General features: G+C 41.0%; 1 protein-coding gene across 3 annotated transcripts in view; it reads right to left on the reverse strand.

Moving 5' to 3' along the window:
• Positions 1–26640, reverse strand: part of Sur-8 (leucine-rich repeat protein shoc-2) — a 203127-nt gene that overhangs the window by 102337 nt on the left and 74150 nt on the right. For all 3 annotated transcript variants that reach the window (XM_071693535.1, XM_071693536.1, XM_071693538.1), the window contains 2 exons: positions 21495–21744; positions 3488–3717 (listed from right to left, as the gene is read on the reverse strand). In XM_071693535.1, coding sequence (XP_071549636.1) covers positions 3488–3717; positions 21495–21744 — 480 coding nt within the window. The remainder of the gene's footprint in view (positions 1–3487; positions 3718–21494; positions 21745–26640) is intronic.

Genomic DNA, 26640 nt, shown 5'->3' on the forward strand with positions numbered 1-26640 from the left:
TGATCTGGGCCTTAACATTCAGGAGGATGATAGGTGTACTCTAGAAAGAGAGAATTGGAAAGATGTGGCATACCAGGGTCAATGTGCTGTCAATGGACTGAAACAGGGCATGTGAAATGTCTGGGGTAAACCATGGAAAGGTCTGTGGGGCCTGGACATAGATAGGGAGTTGTGGTTTCGGTGTATTACATGACAGACAGAGACTGAGAGTGAACGCATATGGCCTTTTTTTTTTTTTTCTGCTTTCCTGGTGCTACCTCACAGATGCAGGGGGTTGGCCTTTTTTTTTGTCTGTTTTCCTGGTGCTACCTCACAGACACAGGGGGTGGCAATGCTGTTTTCTGTGGGGCAGGGTGGCGCCAGAAATGGATGAAAGCAAGCAAGTACGAATAAATTCATTGGAATATATGTATATGGCTATGTATGTGTATGTATATGTATGATGATATGTATATGTACGTGTTTGTATGTATATATGTGTGTATATGAGTGGACGGGTCATTCTTCATCTGTTTCCTGGTGCTATCTCACTGACGCAGGAAGAAGCAATCAAGTATAATACAATGTAAAAAGAATATATATTATCCTTTGGAAGAGGGGAGAAAGAATACTTTCCACATATTTCCTTTATGTCGTAGAAGGTGACTAAAAGGAGTAAGAGCATGGGGCTAAAAATCCATTTACTCTTCACACACTCCCAAACTTAGACACCAACTTCTGCAGTTTCTCACACAAATCTGCCAACCATGCTGTCTTATCTGCAAAGAATAACAGGCTCACTTTCCAGCCCCCCCAGACTGTATACTCACCCCTCTCTCTAAGATCATTGCATTTACCTCCCTCACCAACTCATCCATAAAAAATCAAACAGCTGTGGGTCATTGACTCAAATACCTCTGCCACACACCAATCTTCACCCAGAACCACTAATCATCCTCTCTACCTACTCAAACACAAGCCTTATATGCCTGATAAAAACTCATCATTTCTAGTAGCTTTCCCTCCCACACCATATAGTAGGTATGACCTTCCACAGGGAATCCCTATCAACCCATCATATGCTTTCTCTGAATTTTTAAGTATTTCTCACACACATTCTTTAAAGCAAACAACTGATCTTCACATCCTCTAACACTCATGAAACAAAACTGTTCCTCCCAATCTGATACTCTGTATATACCTTCAACTTCTCAATCACCACTCTTCTAGGCAACTTACCAGGTACACTCAACAAACTCATAGCTCTGTAGTTTGAGCACTCACTTTTGTCCTCATCTTTATACAGAGGCACCTCAAAACCATCAATACATACATTGAAAATCTTAACTTACCAATCCACAGCACAGTCACCATCTTACTTAAGAAAATCAACTGCAATACCATCCAGTCCAGCTGCCTTGCCACACTTCATCTTATGCAAGGATTTTACCACCTCATCTCTTTTCACCAAACAAATTTCTGTTACTCTCTCACTTTGCCCACCTCCCCAACCAAAACACCTGATATCTGCCACCCTATGATCAAATACATACAACAGTCCTTCAAAATACTTACTCTATTTCCTCCTCACCTCATCAATGTGTGTTACCACTTCCCCATTCGCCCCTTTCATGAATACTCCCATTTCTCCTTTAGTTTTTCTCACACTATTAACGAAACATCTTATTCTCCTTGAAGTTCTTTGATACTTGCTCATCCCTACTCTCATTTGCTCTCTTTTCGAACCCATGCACCTTTCTCTTGACTTCCCCCTGCTTTCACTTGTACATTTACCATCATTTGCACTCCTCCCCTGTCAGTACCAATCATACACCACTATTTTCTCTTTTACTACCAACTTTCCTTCATCTTCCCACCACTAGTAAAATACCCTCTCTATCTTACCCACGTTCAACCTTCTGCATGCCATACACTTCTCCTACTTGTGCCAGCACTCCTTCCCTAAATATCTCCCATTCCTCAGCAACTCCCCTTCCTCTGTTTACTTTCACTTTTCCCATTCTACATCTAATCTCTTCAGACATCTTTTTTCCCACCTCAGTCACTTCCATCACCTCTTCTCAGCTGTATCTTTCCCTCTTTTCTGAAAGCCCCTACAATCTTCACTGTTGCCTCCACCAGGTAATGATCCCATATCCCACCTGCTGCCCCTCTTAACATATTCACATCCAAGAGTCTCTATTTTGCATGCCTATCAATTAATACGTAATCCAATTATGCACTCATCATTTTTTCCTACACATGCATGTATATTATATATGCTCCCCTTTTTAAACCAGGTATTCCCAATCACCAATCCTCTTTCAGCACACAACTCCACAAGCTGTTCACTATTCCTGTTCACCTCACTGAATACCTCATACCTATCTAATTGTACTCTCAACGGTCACATTATTCACGCATATTTAAATTTCTCATTATTAACACCTGATCTTTTGCATCAAAACTGCTGACACACTCACTTAGTTGCTCCCAAAACACTTGCCTCTAACCATTCTCCTTATAACCAAGATCATAAGCACTAATAATCACCCATCTCTTGCAACCCCAGATAGGTATGTAGGGCCTGTCTGTGATAAAGGGGTTCTGATTCTGGTGCATTATACATAACAGCTAGAGACTGGGTGGGAAAGACTGAGGCTGTTCTTCATCTGATCCTGGTGCTGTGCTGCTAACATGGAAAACAGTGAACAAGCATGAAAAAAAATCAATAAGCTGTATCTTCTAAAAGTTATATAACATTCAAAAATACATATGCATCACACCCTTACCACATCAGGAAATGAAGTAGATTGTCACACATATTAGGAAGGAGGCTGATGCCAACCTGATGGCAAGCAGGATAATGAATTCATTACCATGTGAAGGTTGCTGAGTAGTTGGTAGGTGGACCCAGGCCAAACCAGGAGGCTGTTAGCACTAAACAGGTGATTAATGTGGGGTGAGAGCCATTTACTGCACCAGATGGTAAGAGGTTTGAGCATTCTAACCCCTGGGGATCCAAGTAATGCTCTAAAAGGCTTGCAGGAAAATCCAACCCAGGAAAGACAAATAACAATTCTAAAAAACAATTCCCAATCGCTCTAACATTATGTTGACTCCTTAATTCTACACTCCCTATATTTTTTCCCACTACTTCCTCCTTTAAGTATACTTCTTGACATAATCCTTTTTTCTCAAACTACTAGTTCACAAAAGAAGCAATGCAACTGTTCATCTTGTGTAAGGGCCAAACTAGCATGCAAAAATCTTTAGCAACCATTCTAAGCACTTGTAAGGTTACAAAAAATATAGGGTATGGGAACATTCAGTTATACAATTTGTCGAAAATATTCTGCATGCATACAAAAAATAAAATGTATGATATACAAAGAAAAATATTACAGTATTTTCTATTACAAACTGAGTCTAGGTAGTCACAGCAAAATAGTTGTAAATGATCTTTTTGTGGAATTTTGCATGAGAGAAAATAACAACTAAGCCTTACTTGAGTCCTAAGCAGATGAGGTTTTTTAAGTTGCCAATTGACTGTGGTAAGTCCAAGAGCTCATTGTGCTGCAGATGGAGTGTCTGCAGACATATACAATTACCAATCTCTTCAGACAGATGCTCTAGATGGTTGTGGGCCACATCTAGTGTTACTAATCCCGTCAGCTCTCCTATGCCTGCTGGCAGTTGTCGAATCTTGTTTTCACGTAAAGATAATGTTATCAAATTCTGTAAGTCAGAAAACTCTGCTTTCATTACATGACTCGGAAAAATCTTTTCTATGCATATTTCAACACAACTTTCCAAAACAGGTATATGTCCATAAATTTTCAAGAGCATACAAGTCCCTCAACAACACCTACTTATCAATATTCTAATGTTTTGCAAGCAAAGATACTCGTTCAGTCTTTCTATCTATCTTATGAGAGTAGAAAGGCAAAAGGCGAGAGCAAATGACGTGAGGGGAGTGGTGAGGAATGGGATGTATTTAGGGAAACACTGATAGCATGTGCAAAAGATGCATGTGGCATAAAAAAGGTGGGAGGTATGCAGATTAGAAGGGTAGTGAGTGGTGGGATAAAGAGGCAAAGTTCTTGGTGACAGAGAACCAAGAGGCATTTGGATGATACTTATGGGGAAAGAGTGCATATGACTGGAGATGTATGATAGAAAGTGGCAGGAGGTCAAGAGGAAGAACTAAGGGTTGAGAAAGAGGGCAAATGAGAATTGGGGTGAGAGAGTATCATTAAATTTTATGGAGAGTAAAACATTGTTTTAGAAGGAGGTAAATGATGTGCATGAGAAAAGAGAACAAATGGGAACTCTGGTGAAGGTGGCAAGGGGGGGAAGTAATAACAGGTAGTGATGAAGTGAGGAGGAAATGTAGTGAGTATTTTGAAGGATTGTTAAATATGTTTGATGATGATGTGCAAAGTGAAAGGGTCTGGGAGAATGGTTTGGTTAAGAGAGAGGAGGTTGTGAAAGCTTTGCGGAAGATGAAATCCGGCAAGGCAGCGTGTCTGAATGGTACCGCAGTATATATATATATATATATATATATATATTAAGAAAGGGGGTGACTGTGTTGTTGACTGGTTGGTAAGAACATGCAACATATGTATGGATCAGGGTGAAATGCCTGAGGATTGGCGGAATGCATGTATTGTGCCATTGTACAAAGAGAAAGGGGATAAAGGAGATTGATCAAACTACAGAGGCATAAGTTTGTGAGTATTTCTGGGAAATTGTATGGGAGGGTATTGATTGATAGGGAGAAGGAATGCACAGAGTGTCAGGCTGGGGAGGAGCAATGTGGTTTCCGAAGATAGGGTTGATAGAGATGCTTTGTGGAAGGTCTTAAGAGTATATGGTGTGGGAGGTAAGCTGCTCAAAGCAGTGAAAAGTTTTTACCAAGGATGTAAAGCATGGGTATGAGTAGGAAGAGAGGAGAGTGACTGGTTCCCAGTGAAGGTTGGTCTGTGGCAGGGGTGTGTGATATCCCCACGGTTATATAATTTGTTTATGGATGGGGTGGTTAGGGATGTAAGCGCTAAAGTTTTGGACAGAGGAGAGAGTATGCATTCTGTTGGTGATGAGAGGGCCTGGGAAGTGAGTCAGTTGTTGTTTGCCTTGATACAGCTCTGGTGGCTGATTTGAGTGAGAAACTGCAGAGGTTGGTGACTGAGTTTGGAAAACTGTGTGAAAGAAGAAAGTTGAGAGTAAATGTGAGTAAGAGCAAGGTTATTATTGGGTTCAGCAGGGGTGAGGGAAGAGTTAACTGGGATGAAAGTTTGAACGGAGAAAAATTGGAGGAAGAGAAGTGTTTTAGATATCTGGGAGTGGATTTAGCAGTGAATAGTATATTGGAAGTGGAGTGAGTCAGGGTGGAGGAAGGGGCAAATGTTCTAGAGTGATGAAGAATGTGTGGAAGGAGAGAATGTTATCTCAGAAAGCAAATATGGGTATGTTTGTAGAAATAGTTGTTCCAACAATATCATAAAGTTGTGAGACATCTGCTATAGATAGGGTTGTACGATGGAGGGTGGATGTGTTGGAAATAAAATGCTAGGGGACAGTATGTGGTGTGAGGTGGTTTGATTGAGAAAGTAATGAAAGGGTAAGAGAGGTGTGAAAATAAAAAGTGTGGTTGAGAGACAAGAAGAGTGTGTTGAAGTGCTTTGGACATATGGAGAGAATGAGTAAGGAAAGAGTGACAAAGAGGGATATATGTGTCAGGGGTGGAGGGAACACGTAGAAGCAGGAGACCAAATTGGAGGTGGAACGATGAGTGAAAAAGATTTTGAGAGATCAGGGCCTGAACATGCAGGAGGGTGAAAGGTGTACAAAGGATAGAATGATATGGAACGACATGGTATACCAGGGTCGATGTGCTGTCAATGGATTGAACTAGACCATGTGAAGCGTCTGGGGTAAACCATGGAAATTTATGTGGTACCTGGATGTGGAAAGGGAGCTGTGGTTTCGGTGCATCATACATGACAACTTGAGACTGAGAGTGAACAGATGTGGCCTGTGTTATCTTTTCCTAGCACTACCTTGTGCACATGCGGGGAAGGGGATTTTCATTTCATGTGTGGTGGGGTGGCGACGAGAATGAATAAAGGCAGCAAGTATGAATTATGTACATGTGTATATATGTATATGTCTGCGTATGCATATATATGTATACATTGAAATGTATAGGTATGTATATGTCTGTGTGGACGTGTATGTATATACATGTGTATGTGAGTGGATTGGGCCATTCTTTCGTCTGTTTCCTTGCGCTATCAAGCTAACGTGGGAGACAGCGATAAAGTATAATAAAAATATAATCAAAAAAATAAATAAATAAATAAATAAATATATCTTTTTCATACATATTTGCCATTTCCCACATTAGCGAGATAGCGTTAAGAATAGAGGACTGAGCCATAGACGGAATATCCTCACTTGGCTCCCTTTTCTGTTCCCCGTTTTGGAAAACTGAAAATGGAAGGGGAGGATTTCCAGCCCCCCCCCCGCTCCCTTCCCTTTTAGTCGCCTTCTACAACAGGCAGGGAATATGTGGGAAGTATTCTTTCTCCCCTATCCCCAGGACTTTTTTTTCTCTTTTTTTGCCGCTGTCTCCAGCGTTTGCGAGGTAGCGCAAGGAAACAGACGAAAGAAATGGCCCAACCCACCCCCATACACATGTATATACATACGTTCACACACGCAAATATACATACCTACACAGCTTTCCATGGTTTACCCCAGATGCTTCACATGCCCTGATTCTATCCACTGACAGCACGTCAACTCCGGTATACCACATCGATCCAATTCACTCTATTCCTTGCCCTCCTTTCACCCTCCTGCATGTTCAGGCCCCGATCACACAAAATCTTTTTCACTCCATCTTTCCATCTCCAATTTGGTCTCCCACTTCTCCTCGTTCCCTCCACCTCCGACACATATATCCTCTTGGTCAATCTTTCCTCACTCATTCTCTCCATGTGCCCAAACCATTTCAAAACACCCTCTTCTGCTCTCTTAACCATGCTCTTTTTATTTCCACACATCTCTCTTACCCTTACGTTACTTACTCGATCAAACCACCTCACACCACACATTGTCCTCAAACATCTCATTTCCAGCACATCCACCCTCCTGCACACAACTTTATCCATAGCCCACGCCTCGCAACCATACAACATTGTTGGAACCACTATTCCTTCAAACATACCCATTTTTGCTTTCCGAGATAATGTTCTCGACTTCCACACATTCTTCAAGGCTCCCAGAATTTTTGCCCCCTCCCCCACCCTATGATCCACTTCCGCTTCCATGGTTCCATCCGCTGCCAGATCCACTCCCAGATATCTAAAACACTTTACTTCCTCCAGTTTTTCTCCATTCAAACTTACCTCCCAATTGACTTGACCCTCAACCCTACTGTACCTAATAACCTTGCTCTTATTCACATTTACTCTTAACTTTCTTCTTTCACACACTTTACCAAACTCAGTCACCAGCTTCTGCAGTTTCTCACATGAATCAGCCAGGGATAATATATACATACATTTATTTATTCATTTATTTATTTTCCTTTGTTGCTGTCTCCCGCGTTAGCGAGGTAGCGCAAGCAAACACACGAAAGAATGGCCCAACCCACACACATACACATGTATATACATACACATCCACACACGCGAACATACATACCTATACATCTCAACGTATACATATATATACAGACTCAGACATATAAATAAATACACATGCACATAATTCATACTGTCTGCCTTTATTCATTTCCATCGCCACCTCGCCACACATGAAAATAACCACCCCCTTCCCCCAAATGTGCGCGAGGTAGTGCTAGGAAAAGACAACAAAGGCCCCATTGGTTCACATTCTTTCTCTAGCTGTCATGTAATAATGCACCGAAACCACAGCTCCCTTTCCACATCCAGGCCCCACACAACTTTCCATGGATTACCCCAGATGCTTCACATGCCCTGGTTCAATCCATTGACAGCACATCAAACCCGGTATACCACATCGTTCCAATTCACTCTATTCCTTGCACGCCTTTCACCCTCCTGCATGTTCAGGCCCCAATCACTCAAAATCTTTTTCAATCCATCTTTTCACCTCCAATTTGGTCTCCCACTTCTCCTCGTTCCCTCCACCTCTGACACATTTATCCTCTTGGTCAATCTTTCCTCACTCATTCTCTCCATGTGACCAAACCATTTCAAAACACCCTCTTCTGCTCTCTCAACCACACTCTTTTTATTACCACACATCTCTCTTACATTATCATTACTTACTCGATCAAACCACCTCACACCACATATTGTCCTCAAACATCTCATTTCCAGTACATCCACCCTCCTGCGCACAGCTCTATCCATAGCCCACGCTATGAGGGAGGAAAGATTGACAAAGGGGATATATGTGTCAGAGGTGGAGGGAACAAGGAGAAGTGGGAGACCAAATTGGGGGTGGAAAGATGGCGTGAAAAACATTTTGAGTGGTTGGGGCCTGAACATGCAGGAGGGTGAAAGGCATGCAAGGAATAAAGTGAATTGGAACAATGTGGTATACCGGGGTCAACGTGCTGTTAATGGATTGAACCAGGGCATTTCATTTATACATGTACATGTGTATATATGTATATGTCTGTGTGTGCATATATATATATGTATACATTGAGATGTGTAGGTATGTATATTTGCGTGTGTGCACGTGTATATATATACATGTGTATGTGGGTGGGTTGGGCCATTCTTTCGTCTGTTTCCTTGCGTTACCGCATTAACGCGGGAGACAGCGACAAAGCAAAATAAATAAATAAATAAATAATATAAAAAAATATATAAAAAAAAAATATATATATATATATATATATTTTTTTTTTTTTTTTTTTTTTTTTATACTTTGTCGCTGTCTCCCGCGTTTGCGAGGTAGCGCAAGGAAACAGACGAAAGAAATGGCCCAACCCCCCCCCCATACACATGTACATACACACGTCCACACACGCAAATATACATACCTACACAGCTTTCCATGGTTTACCCCAGACGCTTCACATGCCTTGATTCACTCCACTGACAGCACGTCAACCCCTGTATACCACATCGCTCCAATTCACTCTATTCCTTGCCCTCCTTACACCCTCCTGCATGTTCAGGCCCCGATCACACAAAATCTTTTTCACTCCATCTTTCCACCTCCAATTTGGTCTCCCTCTTCTCCTCGTTCCCTCCACCTCCGACACATATATCCTCTTGGTCAATCTTTCCTCACTCATTCTCTCCATGTGACCAAACCATTTCAAAACACCCTCTTCTGCTCTCTCAACCACGCTCTTTTTATTTCCACACATCTCTCTTACCCTTACGTTACTTACTCGATCAAACCACCTCACACCACACATTGTCCTCAAACATCTCATTTCCAGCACATCCATCCTCCTGCGCACAACTCTATCCATAGCCCACGCCTCGCAACCATACAACATTGTTGGAACCACTATTCCTTCAAACATACCCATTTTTGCTTTCCGAGATACTGTTCTCGACTTCCACACATTTTTCAAGGCTCCCAAAATTTTCGCCCCCTCCCCCACCCTATGATCCACTTCCGCTTCCATGGTTCCATATATATATATATATTTTTTTTTTTGCTTTGTCGCTGTCTCCCGCGTTTGCGAGGTAGCGCAAGGAAATAGACGAAAGAAAATGGCCCAACCCACCCCCATACACATGTATATACATACGTCCACACACGCAAATATACATACCTACACAGCTTTCCATGGTTTACCCCAGACGCTTCACATGCCTTGATTCAATCCACTGACAGCACGTCAATCCCGGTATACCACATCGCTCCAATTCACTCTATTCCTTGCCCTCCTTTCACCCTCCTGCATGTTCAGGCCCCGATCACACAAAATCTTTTTCACTCCATCTTTCCACCTCCAATTTGGTCTCCCTCTTCTCCTCGTTCCCTCCACCTCCGACACATATATCCTCTTGGTCAATCTTTCCTCACTCATTCTCTCCATGTGCCCAAACCATTTCAAAACACCCTCTTCTGCTCTCTCAACCACGCTCTTTTTATTTCCACACATCTCTCTTACCCTTACGTTACTTACTCGATCAAACCACCTCACACCACACATTGTCCTCAAACATCTCATTTCCAGCACATCCATCCTCCTGCGCACAACTCTATCCATAGCCCACGCCTCGCAACCATACAACATTGTTGGAACCACTATTCCTTCAAACATACCCATTTTTGCTTTCCGAGATAATGTTCTCGACTTCCACACATTCTTCAAGGCTCCCAGAATTTTCGCCCCCTCCCCCACCCTATGATCCACTTCCGCTTCCATGTTTCCATCCGCTGCCAGATCCACTCCCAGATATCTAAAACACTTCACTTCCTCCAGTTTTTCTCCATTCAAACTCACCTCCCAATTGACTTGACCCTCAACCCTACTGTACCTAATAACCTTGCTCTTATTCACATTTACTCTTAACTTTCTTCTTTCACACACTTTACCAAACTCAGTCACCAGCTTCTGCAGTTTCTCACATGAATCAGCCACCAGCGCTGTATCATCAGCGAACAACAACTGACTCACTTCCCAAGCTCTCTCATCCCCAACAGACTTCATCCTTGCCCCTCTTTCCAAAACTCTTGCATTCACCTCCCTAACAACCCCATCCATAAACAAATTAAACAACCATGGAGACATCACACACCCCTGCCGCAAACCTACATTCACTGAGAACCAATCACTTTCCTCTCTTCCTACGCGTACACATGCCTTACATCCCATATATATATATATATATATATATATATATATATATATATATTATCCCTGGGGATAGGGGAGAAAGAATACTTCCCACGTATTCCCTGCGTGTCGTAGAAGGCGACTAAAAGGGAAGGGAGCGGGGGGCTGGAAATCCTCCCCTCTCGTTTTTTTTTTTTTTCTTTTTTTTAATTTTCCAAAAGAAGGAACAGAGAAGAGGGCCAGGTGAGGATATTTCCTCAAAGGCCCAGTCCTCTGTTCTTAACGCTACCTCGCTGTCGCGGGAAATGGCGGATAGTATGAAAAAAAAAAAAAAAAAAATATATATATATATATATATATATATATATATATATATATATATATATATTATCCCTGGGGATAGGGGAGAAAGAATACTTCCCATGTATTCCCTGCGTGTCGTAGAAGGCGACTAAAAGGGGCGGGAGCGGGGGGCTGGAAATCCTCCCCTCTCAATTTTTTTTTTAATTTTCCAAAAGAAGGAACAGAGAAGGGGGCCAGGTGAGGATATTCCCTCAGTGGCCCAGTTCTCTGTTCTTAACGCTACCTCGCTAACGCGGGAAATGGCGAATAGTTTGAAAAAAAAAAAAAATATATATATATATACATATATATATATATATATATATATATATATATATATATATATATATATATATTTTTTTTTTTTTTTTTTTTATACTTTGTCGCTGTCTCCCGCGTTTGCGAGGTAGCGCAAGGAAACAGACGAAAGAAATGGCCCAACCCCCCCCCATACACATGTACATACACACGTCCACACACGCAAATATACATACCTACACAGCTTTCCATGGTTTACCCCAGACGCTTCACATGCCTTGATTCACTCCACTGACAGCACGTCAACCCCTGTATACCACATCGCTCCAATTCACTCTATTCCTTGCCCTCCTTTCACCCTCCTGCATGTTCAGGCCCCGATCACACAAAATCTTTTTCACTCCATCTTTCCACCTCCAATTTGGTCTCCCTCTTCTCCTCGTTCCCTCCACCTCCGACACATATATCCTCTTGGTCAATCTTTCCTCACTCATTCTCTCCATGTGCCCAAACCATTTCAAAACACCCTCTTCTGCTCTCTCAACCACGCTCTTTTTATTTCCACACATCTCTCTTACCCTTACGTTACTTACTCGATCAAACCACCTCACACCACACATTGTCCTCAAACATCTCATTTCCAGCACATCCATCCTCCTGCGCACAACTCTATCCATAGCCCACGCCTCGCAACCATACAACATTGTTGGAACCACTATTCCTTCAAACATACCCATTTTTGCTTTCCGAGATAATGTTCTCGACTTCCACACATTTTTCAAGGCTCCCAGAATTTTTGCCCCCTCCCCCACCCTATGATCCACTTCCGCTTCCATGGTTCCATCCGCTGACAGATCCACTCCCAGATATCTAAAACACTTCATTTCCTCCAGTTTTTCTCCATTCAAACTCACCTCCCAATTGACTTGACCCTCAACCCTACTGTACCTAATAACCTTGCTCTTATTCACATTTACTCTTAACTTTCTTCTTCCACACACTTTACCAAACTCAGTCACCAGCTTCTGCAGTTTCTCACATGAATCAGCCACCAGCGCTGTATCATCAGCGAACAACAACTGACTCACTTCCCAAGCTCTCTTATCCCCAACAGACTTCATACTTTCCCCTCTTTCCAGGACTCTTGCATTTATATATATATATATATATATATATATATATATATATATATATATATATATATATATATATATATATATATATGTATATATATATATATATATGTATATATATATATATATATATATATATATATATATATATATATATATATATGTAGGAAGAGAGGAAAGTGATTGGTTCTCAGTGAATGTAGGTTTGCGGCAGGGGTGTGTGATGTCTCCATGGTTGTTTAATTTGTTTATGGATGGGGTTGTTAGGGAGGTAAATGCAAGAGTTTTGGAAAGAGGGGCAAGTATGAAGTCTGTTGGGGATGAGAGAGCTTGGGAAGTGAGTCAGTTGTTGTTCGCTGATGATACAGCGCTGGTGGCGGATTCATGTGAGAAACTGCAGAAGCTGGTGACGGAGTTTGGTAAAGTGTGTGGAAGAAGAAAGTTAAGAGTAAATGTCAATAAGAGCAAGGTTATTAGGTACAGTAGGGTTGAGGGTCAAGTCAATTGGGAGGTGAGTTTGAATGGTGAGAGGCTGGAGGAAGTGAAGTGTTTTAGATAACTGGGAGTGGATCTGTCAGCGGATGGAACCATGGAAGCGGAAGTGGATCATAGGGTGGGGGAGGGGGCGAAAATTTTGGGAGCCTTGAAAAATGTGTGGAAGTCGAGAACATTATCCCGGAAAGCAAAAATGGGTATGTTTGAAGGAATAGTGGTTCCAACAATGTTGTATGGTTGCGAGGCGTGGGCTATGGATAGAGTTGTGCGCAGGAGGATGGATGTGCTGGAAATGAGATGTTTGAGGACAATGTGTGGTGTGAGGTGGTTTGATCGAGTAAGTAACGTAAGGGTAAGAGGGATGTGTGGAAATAAAAAGAGCGTGGTTGAGAGAGCAGAAGAGGGTGTTTTGAAGTGGTTTGGGCACATGGAGAGAATGAGTGAGGAAAGATTGACCAAGAGGATATATGTGTCGGAGGTGGAGGGAACGAGGAGAAGAGGGAGACCAAATTGGAGGTGGAAAGATGGAGTGAAAAGGATTTTGTGTGATCGGGGCCTGAACATGCAGGAGGGTGAAAGGAGGGCAAGGAATAGAGTGAATTGGAGCGATGTGGTATACAGGGGTTGACGTGCTGTCAGTGGATTGAATCAAGGCATGTGAAGCGTCTGGGGTAAACCATGGAAAGCTGTGTAGGTATGTATATTGCGTGTGTGGACGTGTGTATGTACATGTGTATGGGGGGGGTTGGGCCATTTCTTTCGTCTGTTTCCTTGCGCTACCTCGCAAACGCGGGAGACAGCGACAAAGTATAAAAAAAAAAAAAAAAAAAAAAAAAAATATATATATATATATATATATATATATATATATATATATATATATATATATATATATATATATATATATATATATATATATATATATATATATATATATATATATATCTTTCTTCTTTTAAACTATTCGCCATTTCCCGCGTTAGCGAGGTAGCGCTAAGAACAGAGGACTGGGCCTTTTTTGGAATATCCTCAACTGGCCCCCTCTGTTCCTTCTTTTGGAAAATTTAAAAAAAAAAAACGAGAGGGGAGGATTTCCAGCCCCCCGCTCCCTCCCCTTTTAGTCGCCTTCTACGACACGCAGGGAATACCTGGGAAGTATTCTTAATCCCCTATCCCCAGGGATAATATATATATATATATATATATATATATATATATATATATATATATATTATCCCTCGGATAGGGGAGAAAGAATACTTCCCACATATTCCCTGCATGTTGTAGAAGGCGACTAAAAGGGGAGGGAGCAGGGGGCTGAAAATCCTCCCCCCCCCCTTTTTTTTTTTAACTTTCCAAGAGAAGGAACAGAGAAGGGGGCCAGGTGAAGATATTCCCTCAAAGGCCCAGTCCTCTGTTCTTAACGCTACCTTGCTAATGCGGGAAATGGCGAATAGTTTGAAAGAAAAGAAAGAAAATATAAATATATATATATATATATATATATATATATATATATATATATATACCTGACTGCCATTTCCTGCTTTAGTAAGGTAGCACCAGGAACACATGAAGGAAGGCCACATCAACTCACATCCATTCTCTAGCTGTCATGTGTAATGCATCAAAACCACAGCTCATTATCGACAATTAGGCCCCAGATACCTTCCATGGTTTACTCTGGATGCGATCGAACCATGTCACACCACATACTGTCCTCTTACATTTCATTTTCAACACCTCCACCATCCTCTGCACAGCCTTATCTATATCCTATGCCTTGCTTCCATATACTATTGCTGTGATTACCATACCTACAAACATACTATTTTTGCTCTCCCTGTTACCCACCCTGTGGCTCACTTCCATGTTTCTATTCCTTGCCATGTCCACTCCCAGGTATCTAAAACACTTATCTTCCTCCAAGTTTTCTCCATTGAAAGTCACATCCCAAACTAATCTGACTCTCAACCCTGCTAAACCTTGCTTTTAATCACATTTAGTCTTAACTTCCTCCTTTTACACACACATTATCTAAAGCAAATATCTGATCTAAACATACTCTATCACTTCTGAAACCACACTGTTTCTCCTTAATCAGATGCTCGACACATGCCTTTACCCTTTAAATCACCACCCTTCCATACAACTTACTAGGTAAGCACAACAAATTCATACTTCCAAAGTTTGAACACTCGCTTTGCCTCCCTTGCCTTCACACAATAGCACTATAAGTGCATTCTACCAATCCTAAGGAACCTCACCACAATTCACTCAAACATGGAAAATCCTAACTAACCATTCAAAAACACAGTCACCCTCTTTCTTAAGAAATTCAAGTGCAATACCATCCACTCCAACTGCCTTGCCATATTTCATCTTACATAAAGTTTTTACCACCTCTTCTTTCTTCACTAAACCACGTTCCATAACTCTCTCACTTTACAAGCGTTAAACCAAATACCCAACATCTGTCACCCTATCATCAAACACAATCAACAATCTTTCAAAACACTCACTCAATCTCCTCCTCACCTTACCCTTAACTGTTACCACTTCCCCATTTGCCCCCTTCACCAATGTTCGTGATAGTTCTCTTGCTTTTTTTCACACCAGGAACCTCCTTAACTATAAATATCATTGCAGCATCATTTAAGATATTGCATTAGTAATGAAACTGGTGAAAAAATGAACACAAAAAACTGACAGCTATATTGGCCATATTTTTATGCAAGATGCGGTACATAGTAATGCCTTTCTCAACTAAGGTATTGTATGCCATATAATCAATAAAGTGCGTAAGACAAGGGAGCAAATGGGAACTTCGGTGAAGGGCGCAAGTGGGGAGGTGATAACAAGTAGTGGTGATGTGAGAAGGAGATGGAGTGAGTATTTTGAAGGTTTGTTGAATGTGTTTGATGATAGAGTGGCAGATATAGGGTGTTTTGGTCGAGGTGGTGTGCAAAGTGAGAGGGTTAGGGAAAATGATTTGGTAAACAGAGAAGAGGTAGTGAAAGCTTTGCGGAAGATGAAAGCCGGCAAGGCGGCAGGTTTGGATGGTATTGCAGTGAAATTTATTAAAAAAGGGGGTGACTGTATTGTTGACTGGTTGGTAAGGTTATTTAATGTATGTATGACTCATGGTGAGGTGCCTGAGGATTGGCGGAATGCGTGCATAGTGCCATTGTACAAAGGCAAAGGGGATAAGAGTGAGTGCTCAAATTACAGAGGTATAAGTTTGTTGAGTATTCCTGGTAAATTATATGGGAGGGTATTGATTGAGAGGGTGAAGGCATGTACAGAGCATCAGATTGGGGAAGAGCAGTGTGGTTTCAGAAGTGGTAGAGGATGTGTGGATCAGGTGTTTGCTTTGAAGAATGTATGTGAGAAATACTTAGAAAAGCAAATGGATTTGTATGTAGCATTTATGGATCTGGAGAAGGCATATGATAGAGTTGATAGAGATGCTCTGTGGAAGGTATTAAGAATATATGGTGTGGGAGGAAAGTTGTTAGAAGCAGTGAAAAGTTTTTATCGAGGATGTAAGGCATGTGTACGTGTAGGAAGAGGGGAAAGTGATTGGTTCTCAGTGAATGTAGGTTTGCGGCAGGGGTGTGTGATGTCTCCATGGTTGTTTAATTTGTTTATGGATGGGGTTGTTAGGGAGGTAAATGCAAGGGTTTTGGAAAGAGGGGCAAGTATGAAGTCTGTTGGGGATGAGAGAGCTTGGGAAGTGAGTCAGTTGTTGTTCGCTGATGATACAGCGCTGGTGGCTGATTCATGTGAGAAACTGCAGAAGCTGGTGACTGAGTTTGGAAAAGTGTGTGGAAGAAGAAAGTTAAGAGTAAATGTGAAAAAGAGCAAGGTTATTAGGTACAGTAGGGTTGAGGGTCAAGTCAATTGGGAGGTGAGTTTGAATGGAGAAAAACTGGAGGAAGTGAAGTGTTTTAGATATCTGGGAGTGGATCTGGCAGCGGATGGAACCATGGAAGCGGAAGTGGATCATAGGGTGTGGGAGGGGGCGAAAATCCTGGGGGCCTTGAAGAATGTGTGGAAGTCGAGAACATTATCTCGGAAAGCAAAAATGGGTATGTTTGAAGGAATAGTGGTTCCAACAATGTTGTATGGTTGCGAGGCGTGGGCTATGGATAGAGTTGTGCGCAGGAGGATAGATGTGCTGGAAATGAGATGTTTGAGGACAATGTGTGGTGTGAGGTGGTTTGATCGAGTGAGTAACGTAAGGGTAAGAGAGATGTGTGGAAATAAAAAGAGCGTGGTTGAGAGAGCAGAAGAGGGTGTTTTGAAGTGGTTTGGGCACATGGAGAGGATGAGTGAGGAAAGATTGACCAAGAGGATATATGTGTCGGAGGTGGAGGGAACAAGGAGAAGAGGGAGACCAAATTGGAGGTGGAAAGATGGAGTGAAAAAGATTTTGTGTGATCGGGGCCTGAACATGCAGGAGGGTGAAAGGAGGGCACGGAATAGAGTGAATTGGAGCGATGTGGTATTCCGGGGTTGACGTGCTGTCAGTGGATTGAAGCAGGGCATGTGAAGCGTCTGGGGTAAACCATGGAAAGCTGTGTAGGTATGTATATTTGCGTGTGTGGACGTATGTATATACATGTGTATAAGGGGGGGGGGGCCATTTCTTTCGTCTGTTTCCTTGCGCTACCTCGCAAATGCGGGAGACAGCGACAAAGTATAAAAAAAAAAAATAATCAATATATAATCACATTTGCCACTGACTTTTCTATTTCAGTGGAAATCTACAGATAGGTACCACAGAGATGTCTTGCAGGGACTTATTAAAAAACACAATATTTGACAAATGGTACATTCACAAGCTACAACAAGTATCATGGGTGCATTTTTTATATAAAACACACTGCCACTGCAGCCAGTCCTGTATTTTTGTCCTAAAAAAATGTCCATCCCAAACTAACACTGAGTTAAAAGTAAATCTGACTATATTCTTTGTCAGTGACAATTAATCTTAGCCACTTCAAATACTCTTATTAGAAATTCTTGTCCCTCACAGTAGTTCAGGTGTTAACAGCAGAAAAATTTCCTTGTGGGGGAAACATGGGAAGATCAGTTAAGAATATCAGACATGATGGAAGTTTTTCATTTTTTGTATCTATTGGATATAAAATAGAGTATCTGCAAAAAGCCTTGTCCACCCATATATATTTTCAAAGGCAATACATGGCTAAGATCTATTGCAGGTACAAGCATATGATACTATCATGGTGAAATCATCATACAGTGGTTGCTAAGACTAGTGTTTCTAACAGTGTGAGCACCAGTAATATGCCTGAATGTGCCCCAGGCTAAGACTAGTGTTTCTAACAGTGCGAGCACCACCACCACAAGCATGCCTTGAGGGAATGATGTTATTTCTTTATTCTTCCAGGTTGCCACTTCCTTTTGAGGATTTTGCTTTTGGAGAATGTATTTCTTCCACCTGTTCTTCAAGATAGTTGGCTCTTACCTTTCTAAGGAGGAGAAAGCCCAAATTCTTGCCTGGAAGCAAGAAAATGTGGGTATGGGCAAAATTTCTAGGTACAGTGGGTGCTCAAAATGTACAATCAGGCAGCTGCTTCCTACAACACCCCATCAGTGCCTCGCTTTATTCATGAGATCAAAACCCTATGGAAGCACAACATGAACCTAGAATACTTCAGGAACCTAGCCAATTATAATGCACAGACATCTGCAGATGGTACTGAAAGCCAAAAACAAGATGACAAAATCATAACATGAAGTGTGACACTGCCTTTGAAAATAGATGGGGAAAGCAGATATGGAGTTGTGCAGAAACTAGTTCCCAAAGTCACAGGACAAGGAGAGGGATAAGAAATGTTGGTCCTTTCTGTCACATCCTGTTCCGATACACCTTATGTACTCTGCCAGAATGGGAGAGGCTACAGAGATACTAGTTTAAGTACAAGGGAGATATTAAGAATTAGAAGCACTACAGCTGCTCTTCCCTTGGTTCCATGATCAGGTTTAATGTCATTTAATAAGCATAACATGAGAGAAATGTCAAGCAAAACATGCTTGCTATTCTGGATAATGATAATTTGAGGCATTTGTACAAGAATGATAAAGTGTACAATAATGCACATTCTGTAAGCAGTGGCTGGGAGGCAGCCAACACACAGGGAAGTATATTACCAGTGCTACCTGCCTAGATACCAGGAGAGTTAGTGACAGCTGTGTAGTGAGCCAGCCCTTCAGTGATTGTCAAGATGCACTTCTTTAAACCAGGTAGCAGTCTTTCCCTTTCTGCCTCAACCACATGTGGGCTATGGGCATTCACTCTACAAACATATTATCTCTCGTCACATGTAACACTTGACCACTTCACTCAACCAGCTTATTCTTCGAAACAAGATTTTCCTGTGGTGAGCGCTATGTGCCACGCCTGCCTTTTGGCAAAATGTTAGGAGCAATAGAGAGATAGTAGGTCGGGACGACTAGGTAAGAGAACTAGGTAGTAACATTAAACAGAATTAGTACGTAGGAGCATAAGGCATAAGCAGTCAGTACTAACATTATGGAGGAGCCTCTGCTGCAAACACTGCACTAGACTTGCCCTCTGTCTAAAGGCTAAGAAGTGGCACTTGAGCTCACTAGTTATGGAGACTCTAATGTTATGGCCACCCCCTTGAAGAAGTTCCAGAAAGGAAGAGGAACCAGAGATATAGTGTAGAATGCAAATTCGTTGAATACTGTCATCAATATCATAATATTTTAACATATTTCATGCTTCTAGAAAAATAAATTATTTCTGGCCTGCTTACTTCCATACAATTTTACAATGTTCTTTAAATATATGTTTTAATCAACTGCAACATATTGATGCTAGCTGTTCATAATTCCTTCCTTACACTAGTTCCTTCATCTCTGACCCCCTCTTCTTCCTCTCCTTCATCTGACTCTGAGAGAAGGATATCCTGGCTGTGAAGCATTAACTTATCAAAAGTCATATCATACCAATGTTCTTCAACTGTTCTTCCAGATCTTTAGTCCCCACTTTCTTCTCATTACCAGGGACTCACAGGAGTCCCAGGTGTGGAGGTAGTAAGAGTTATTGAGCAATGTTCTCATGAATACAGCTGGATATTGTCTCTTAACAGCACTATGGAGCTATATTGACATGGACTGACTATGACAGATGATCGCAAAATGAAGGGAACATGACAGATGCCATGTGTACAAGCAGGTGGGTAAAGGGATTTTTAAAAGCGTGGTAAGATGGTTAGGGAGTTAAGAAGTTCAGTGTACAAAGTCATAGTTAGTATTGCATGGTTAAATTGTCGAGACATCAACTGAAATATGAGTGAGTGAGTATAGACAGTATCTGAATAAAAAAATAGAACACTGTAGTGGTGCATATTTGACTGCATTTCCAGCACCATGTCCAGCTGAATCAGACAAATGCAAGAAAAACTCATTTTGTGTAGGTACACCAATACTCATTTAAGATACTTGTTTGCTCCAGAGACTGACAGCATCAGTGATAGTGGTGACAATAATGATGAGCAACAGCAGTTTGTCAACCCACCATTCTACATTAGCAATGGTTCAAACTTAATCTGCATTCTGCAGCAGCTGAATACATGTATCACTGCAACAGCTACATTATTCCTTGCAAAAGCCTGAAGCATGCTCATTCTCTTACAAGATAACACTCTTGAAACTGCAGCTTTTCAAGTAATGACTGAGATCACTGCTTCCTCAAGACCAACTAGAGGTCATTCTAATTTGCTCTGCTGAAAATTAATTTTTGAAATGACTATAGAGCATTTTACAAGAAATTTTATGCAAATCTTGAGAAATGAATAAACAACTGATTTTTTTAAATTTTCATGACAACTGTAAAAAGACCAAATACATTTTCTGTTTTCCTTTAATAAAATTTTACTTCATTGTCCAAAAGAGGCAATACAAGGTATGCTTATGTGTGAATTGCATGTCACATATGAGTGATAACACAACTGGAATGGTACGGTGAGCCCCAGCACTTAATGAAATGGCACAACCCAAAAATATTGCCTCATGCAAGATTTCAATTATATCAATAGCTATATTGCCTCATGCAAGATTTCAATTATATCAATAGCTTTCTTGAAAACTCTCTTACCCATCCTTTGTTCCATATATGCAATTCATCTCAAAATTTTCATTCATAAGCCTTTGAAAACATTTCTTCATATCACAGTCCCACTCATATTTTCATGCTTTATCTATCATCTTAATTCCAATTTCAATATGTAAGGTATACTAAATCAATTTTACTACCACCATTATTCTTTACCTATTCTGACTAATATAAACTATGGGTTTATTACTATAAATGACAAATGTCAACCAATGCAATCTACTATCCACAGGGGCATAAAAAATAAGTTGGGTCAACTGTTATAAAGTTTACCAATATCACCCTTACGAAACTTGGTACATACCTTAAGGTTCCTGATATCTTCTCCAACAACTTTGATCCTATTGAACCTGAGAAAGAGTGTGGTGAGTGATGCAAGTTTATACACCACATCAGGGATTTCACTAAGTTTGTTGTGACGTAAGTCAAGGACTCGTAATTTCTCCAACTTTGCTAAAGTATCTGGCAATGATGTGAGGGAGTTCTCTGATAACCCAAGAGTTTGCAGATTTACCAGACAACCAATCTCGGGAGGTAGCGTGACCAGCTTGTTACTGTTGTAAAAGTATAGAAGGAGAAAACTATTACATTTCAACATTAAAAACTGTGCAATGAAAAAAGAATATAAAGATGAAACTGGTACTTATCCTATCATATGAAGTCATTAAAAATATTCAAATCAATACATTATTTTTTTATTTTCGTTTATCATTATACTTTGTCACTGTCTCCCGTGTTAGTGAGGTAGCGCAAGGAAACAGACGAAAGAATGGCACAACCCACCCACATACACATGTATATACATACTCATCCACAAATGCAAATATACATACCTATACATCTCAATATATACACACACACAGACATATTATCCCTGGGGATAGGGGAGAAAGAATACTTCCCATGTATTCCCTGCGTGTCGTAGAAGGCGACTAAAAGGGAAGGGAGCGGGGGGCTGGAAATCCTCCCCTCTCATTTTTTTTTTTTTTCCCAAAAAGAAAGAACAGAGAAGGGGGCCAGGTGAGGATATTCCCTCCTGTTCTTAACGCTACCTCGCTAATGCGGGAAATGGCGAATAGTATGAAAAAAAAAAAAAAAAAAAAAAACACAGACATATACAATATACACATGTACATGTTGGAAAGGATCACAATTTTGCGCGTGATCAAGATATTCCTATGAGTCCAAGGGGACTCATAGGAACACATGTACATAATTCATAGTCTGCCCTTATTCATTCCCGTCGCCACCCCGCCCCATATGAAATGATAACCCCCTCCCCCGGCATGTGCGTGAAGTAGCACTAGGAAAAGACAACAAAGGCCACATTTGTTCACACTCAGTCTCTAACTGTCACGTATAATGCAACGAAACCACAGCTCCCTTTCCACATCCAGGCTCCACAAAACTTTCCATGGTTTACCCCAGACGCTTCACATGCCCTGGTTCAATCCATTGACAGCACGTCGACCCCGGTATACCACATTGTTCTAATTCACTCTATTCCTTACATGCCTTTCACCCTCCTGCATGTTCAGACCCCGATCACTCAAAATCTTTTTCACTCCATCTTTCCACCTCCAATTAGGTCTCCCACTTCTTGTTCCCTCCACCTCTGACACATATATCCTCTTGGTCAATCTTTCTTCACTCATTCTCTCCATATGACCAAACCATTTCAGAACACCCTCTTCTGTTCTCTCAACCACACTCTTTTTACTTGTACACATCTCTCTTACCCTTTCATTACTTACTCGATCAAACCACCTCACACCACATATTGTCCTCAAACATCTCATTTCCAGCACATCCACCCTCCTCCACACAACTCTATCTATAGCCCACACCTCACAACCATATAACACTCTTGGAACCACTATTCCTTCAAACATATCCATTTTTGCTTTCCAAGATAACATACCCGACTTCCACACATTTTTCAACGCTTCCAGAACTTTCGCCCCCTCCCCCACCCTATGATTCACTTCCGTTTCCATGGTTCCATCCACTGCCAAAATCACTCCCAGACATCTAAAACACTTCACTTCCTCCAGTTTTTCTCCATTTAAAATTACCTCCCAATCGACTTGTCCCTCAACCTTACTGTACCTAATAACCTTGCTCTTATTCACATTTACTCTCAGCTCTCTTCTTTCACACACTTTACAACACTCAGTCACCAGCTTTTGCAGTTTCTCACACGAATCAGCCACCAGCACTGTATCATCAGTAAACAACAACTGACTCACTTCCCAAGCTCTCTTGTCCACAACAGACTGCATACTTGCCCCTCTTTCCAAAACTCTTGCATTCACCTCCCTAACAACCCCATCTATAAACAAATTAAACAACCATGGAGACATCACACACCCCTGCCGCAAACCTACATTCACTGAGAACCAATCACTTTCCTCTCTTCCTAAACGTACACATGCATTACATCCAAGATAAAAACTTTTCACTGCTTCTAACAACTTACCTCCCACACCATATATTCTTAATACCTTCCACAGAGCATCTCTATCAACTTGTATCATAGGCCTTCTCCAGATCCATAAATGCTACATACAAATCCATTTGCTTTTCTAAGTATTTCTCACGTACATTCTTCAAAGCAAACACCTGATCCACACATCCTCTACCACTTCTGAATCCACACTGCTCTTCCCCAATCTGATGCTCTGTACACGCCTTCACCCTATCAATCAATACCCTCCCATATGATTTCCCAGGAATACTCAACAAACTTATACCTCTGTAATTTGAGCACTCACTCTTATCTCCTTTGCCTTTGTACAATGGCACTACACAAGCATCCCGCCAATCCTCAGGCACCTCACCATGAGTCATACATACATTAAATAACCTTACCAACAATACAGTCACCTCCTTTTTTAATAAATTCCACTGCAATACCATCCAAACCCGCTGCCTTGCCGGCTTTCATCTTCCGCAAAGCTTTAACTACCTCTTCTCTGTTTACCAAATCATTCTCCCTAACTCTCTCACTTTGCACACCACCTCGACCAAAACACCCTATATCTGCCACTCTATCATCAAACACATTCAACAAACCTTCAAAATACTCACTCAATCTCCTTCTCACATCACCACTACTTGTTATCACCTCCCCATTAGCCCCCTTCACTGAAGTTACCATTTGTTCCCTTGTCTTACGCACATTATTTACCTCCTTCCAAAACATCTTTTTATTCTCCCTAAAATTTAATGATACTCTCTCACCCCCTCTTATTTACCATCTTTTTCACCTCTTGCACCTTTCTCTTGACCTCCTGCCTCTTTCTTTTATATATCTCCCACTCATTTGCATTATTTCCTCTGCAAAAATCATCCAAATGCCTCTCTCTTCTCTTTCACTAATAATCTTACTTCATCCCACCACTCACTACCCTTTCTAATCTGCCCACCTCCCACGCTTCTCATGCCACAAGCATCCCTTGCGCAAGCCATCACTGCTTCCCTAAATACATCCCATTCCTCCCCCACTCCCCTTACATCCTTTGTTCTCACCTTTTTCCATTCTGTTCTCAGTCTCTCCTGGTACTTTCTCACACAAGTCTTCTTCCCAAGCTCACTTACTCTCACCACTCTCTTCACCCCAACATTCTCTCTTCTTTTCTGAAAACTTCTACATATCTTCACCTTTGCCTCCACAAGATAATGATCAGACATCCCTCCAGTTGCACCTCTCAGCACATTAACATCCAAAAGTCTCTTTCGCGCGCCTATCAATTAACATGTAATCCAATTACGCTCTCTGGCCATCTCTCCTACTTACATACGTATACTTATGTATATCACTCTTTTTAAACGAGGTGTTCCCAATCACCAGTCCTTTTTCAGCACATAAATCTACAAGATCTCCACCATTTCCATTTACAACACTGAACACTCCATGTACACCAATTATTCCCTCAAATGCCACATTACTCACCTTTGCATTCAAATCACCCATCACTATAGCCCAATCTCGTGCATCAAAACTACTAACACACTCGCTCAGCTGCTCCCAAAACACTTGCCTCTCATGATCTTTCATCTCATGCCCAAGTGCATATGCACCAATAATCACCCATCTCTCTCCATCCACTTTCAGTTTTACCCATATCAATCTAGAGTTTACTTTCTTACACTCTATAACATACTCCCACCACTCCTGTTTCAAAAGTGGTGCTACTCCTTCCCTTACTCCTGTCCTCTCCTAAGACATTCCCAAACCACTCTTCCCCTTTACCCTTGAGCTTCATTTCACTCAGAGCCAAAACATGCAGGTTTCTTTCCTGAAACATACTGCCTATCTCTCCTTTTTTCTCGTCTTGGTTACATCCACACACATTTAGACACCTAATTAAATATTAATCTGAGAAAAATGAAAGTCCTAATAAAAATAATTCAGATCCTATATACATATTCATCAGTACTCTCTCCTAACCACATAATGTAATATAACTCAAGTCCTTCCCAAATTTACTATATACAGTCAATTAACAATCAATCTCATATCTGTGTTAACCCTAAGTTTATGCCAAAAAATCTGTATATTTTAATATACCTCATGATGTCAACCCCAATATATGAAAGATAGTGCAAAGAGGTGATGTTTTGATATGTTTTTTCTTGTTTTCTGTGTAAAACAACTACCCAAAATATTGCAAACACAGGTACCCTTTGGTAGCAGTTTGAGTGTTTAAGTTACATTATACCCAATCTCATCACAAGATCAACTAATGCTACATTCCATATCAATGTCTTAAAAAAAAAAGCCCTTTGGGATGAGAAATACCATCTTTTATGAATCCATCCAAAAGTGGGATGTCATTGCAACAAGAGACATATCAGTGTTGAATAAAGAGGCTTCAAGATCACTGGCACTAATTAGTGGTGCTAAAATTAACAACACTATCAATGACATTTTTTTGCAGCAATACTATTAGTCGCTAATTTCTTAAATTGTTACCAAAACAGGTAGCATACTAAATTTTTTGAGAAAGTCAATTACTCAGAGATAAGTTATTTTTTCAAAACCACCTTTACTAAAATCTTATTTCACTGACTGCAATCCCCATCATAAAACACTGAGGTAGCATTAGCTGTAATATGATCACAACATTAGAATGTAAAGGTTCTTAACTGTAAGTTACAAAATAGCAGAATTACATTCTATGTAACTTAATGGAGAGACTGTATGCCTAATGATCTTAAAGGAAAACATGTAGCGTGCACCTAGAGCCAAATGCTGCAAAAGATGGCTGTAATTGTTGAGCAGATCCAGGAAAATGTAGGTGTACAAGCTTAATTGCATATCTGTCTCTGGTAAGTCATAATGTCTTCAACAAATGATGACATCCCCATAAGTAGTGTCTTAAAAAGGGGGTTTAACTTGCTCATGTGACAATGGACTATTATAGCAACAGTTTTCAATGAATGTA

The sequence above is a fragment of the Panulirus ornatus genome, chromosome 55 (genome assembly GCF_036320965.1).
Source record: "Panulirus ornatus isolate Po-2019 chromosome 55, ASM3632096v1, whole genome shotgun sequence".
NCBI classification, from domain to species: Eukaryota; Metazoa; Arthropoda; class Malacostraca; order Decapoda; family Palinuridae; genus Panulirus; species Panulirus ornatus.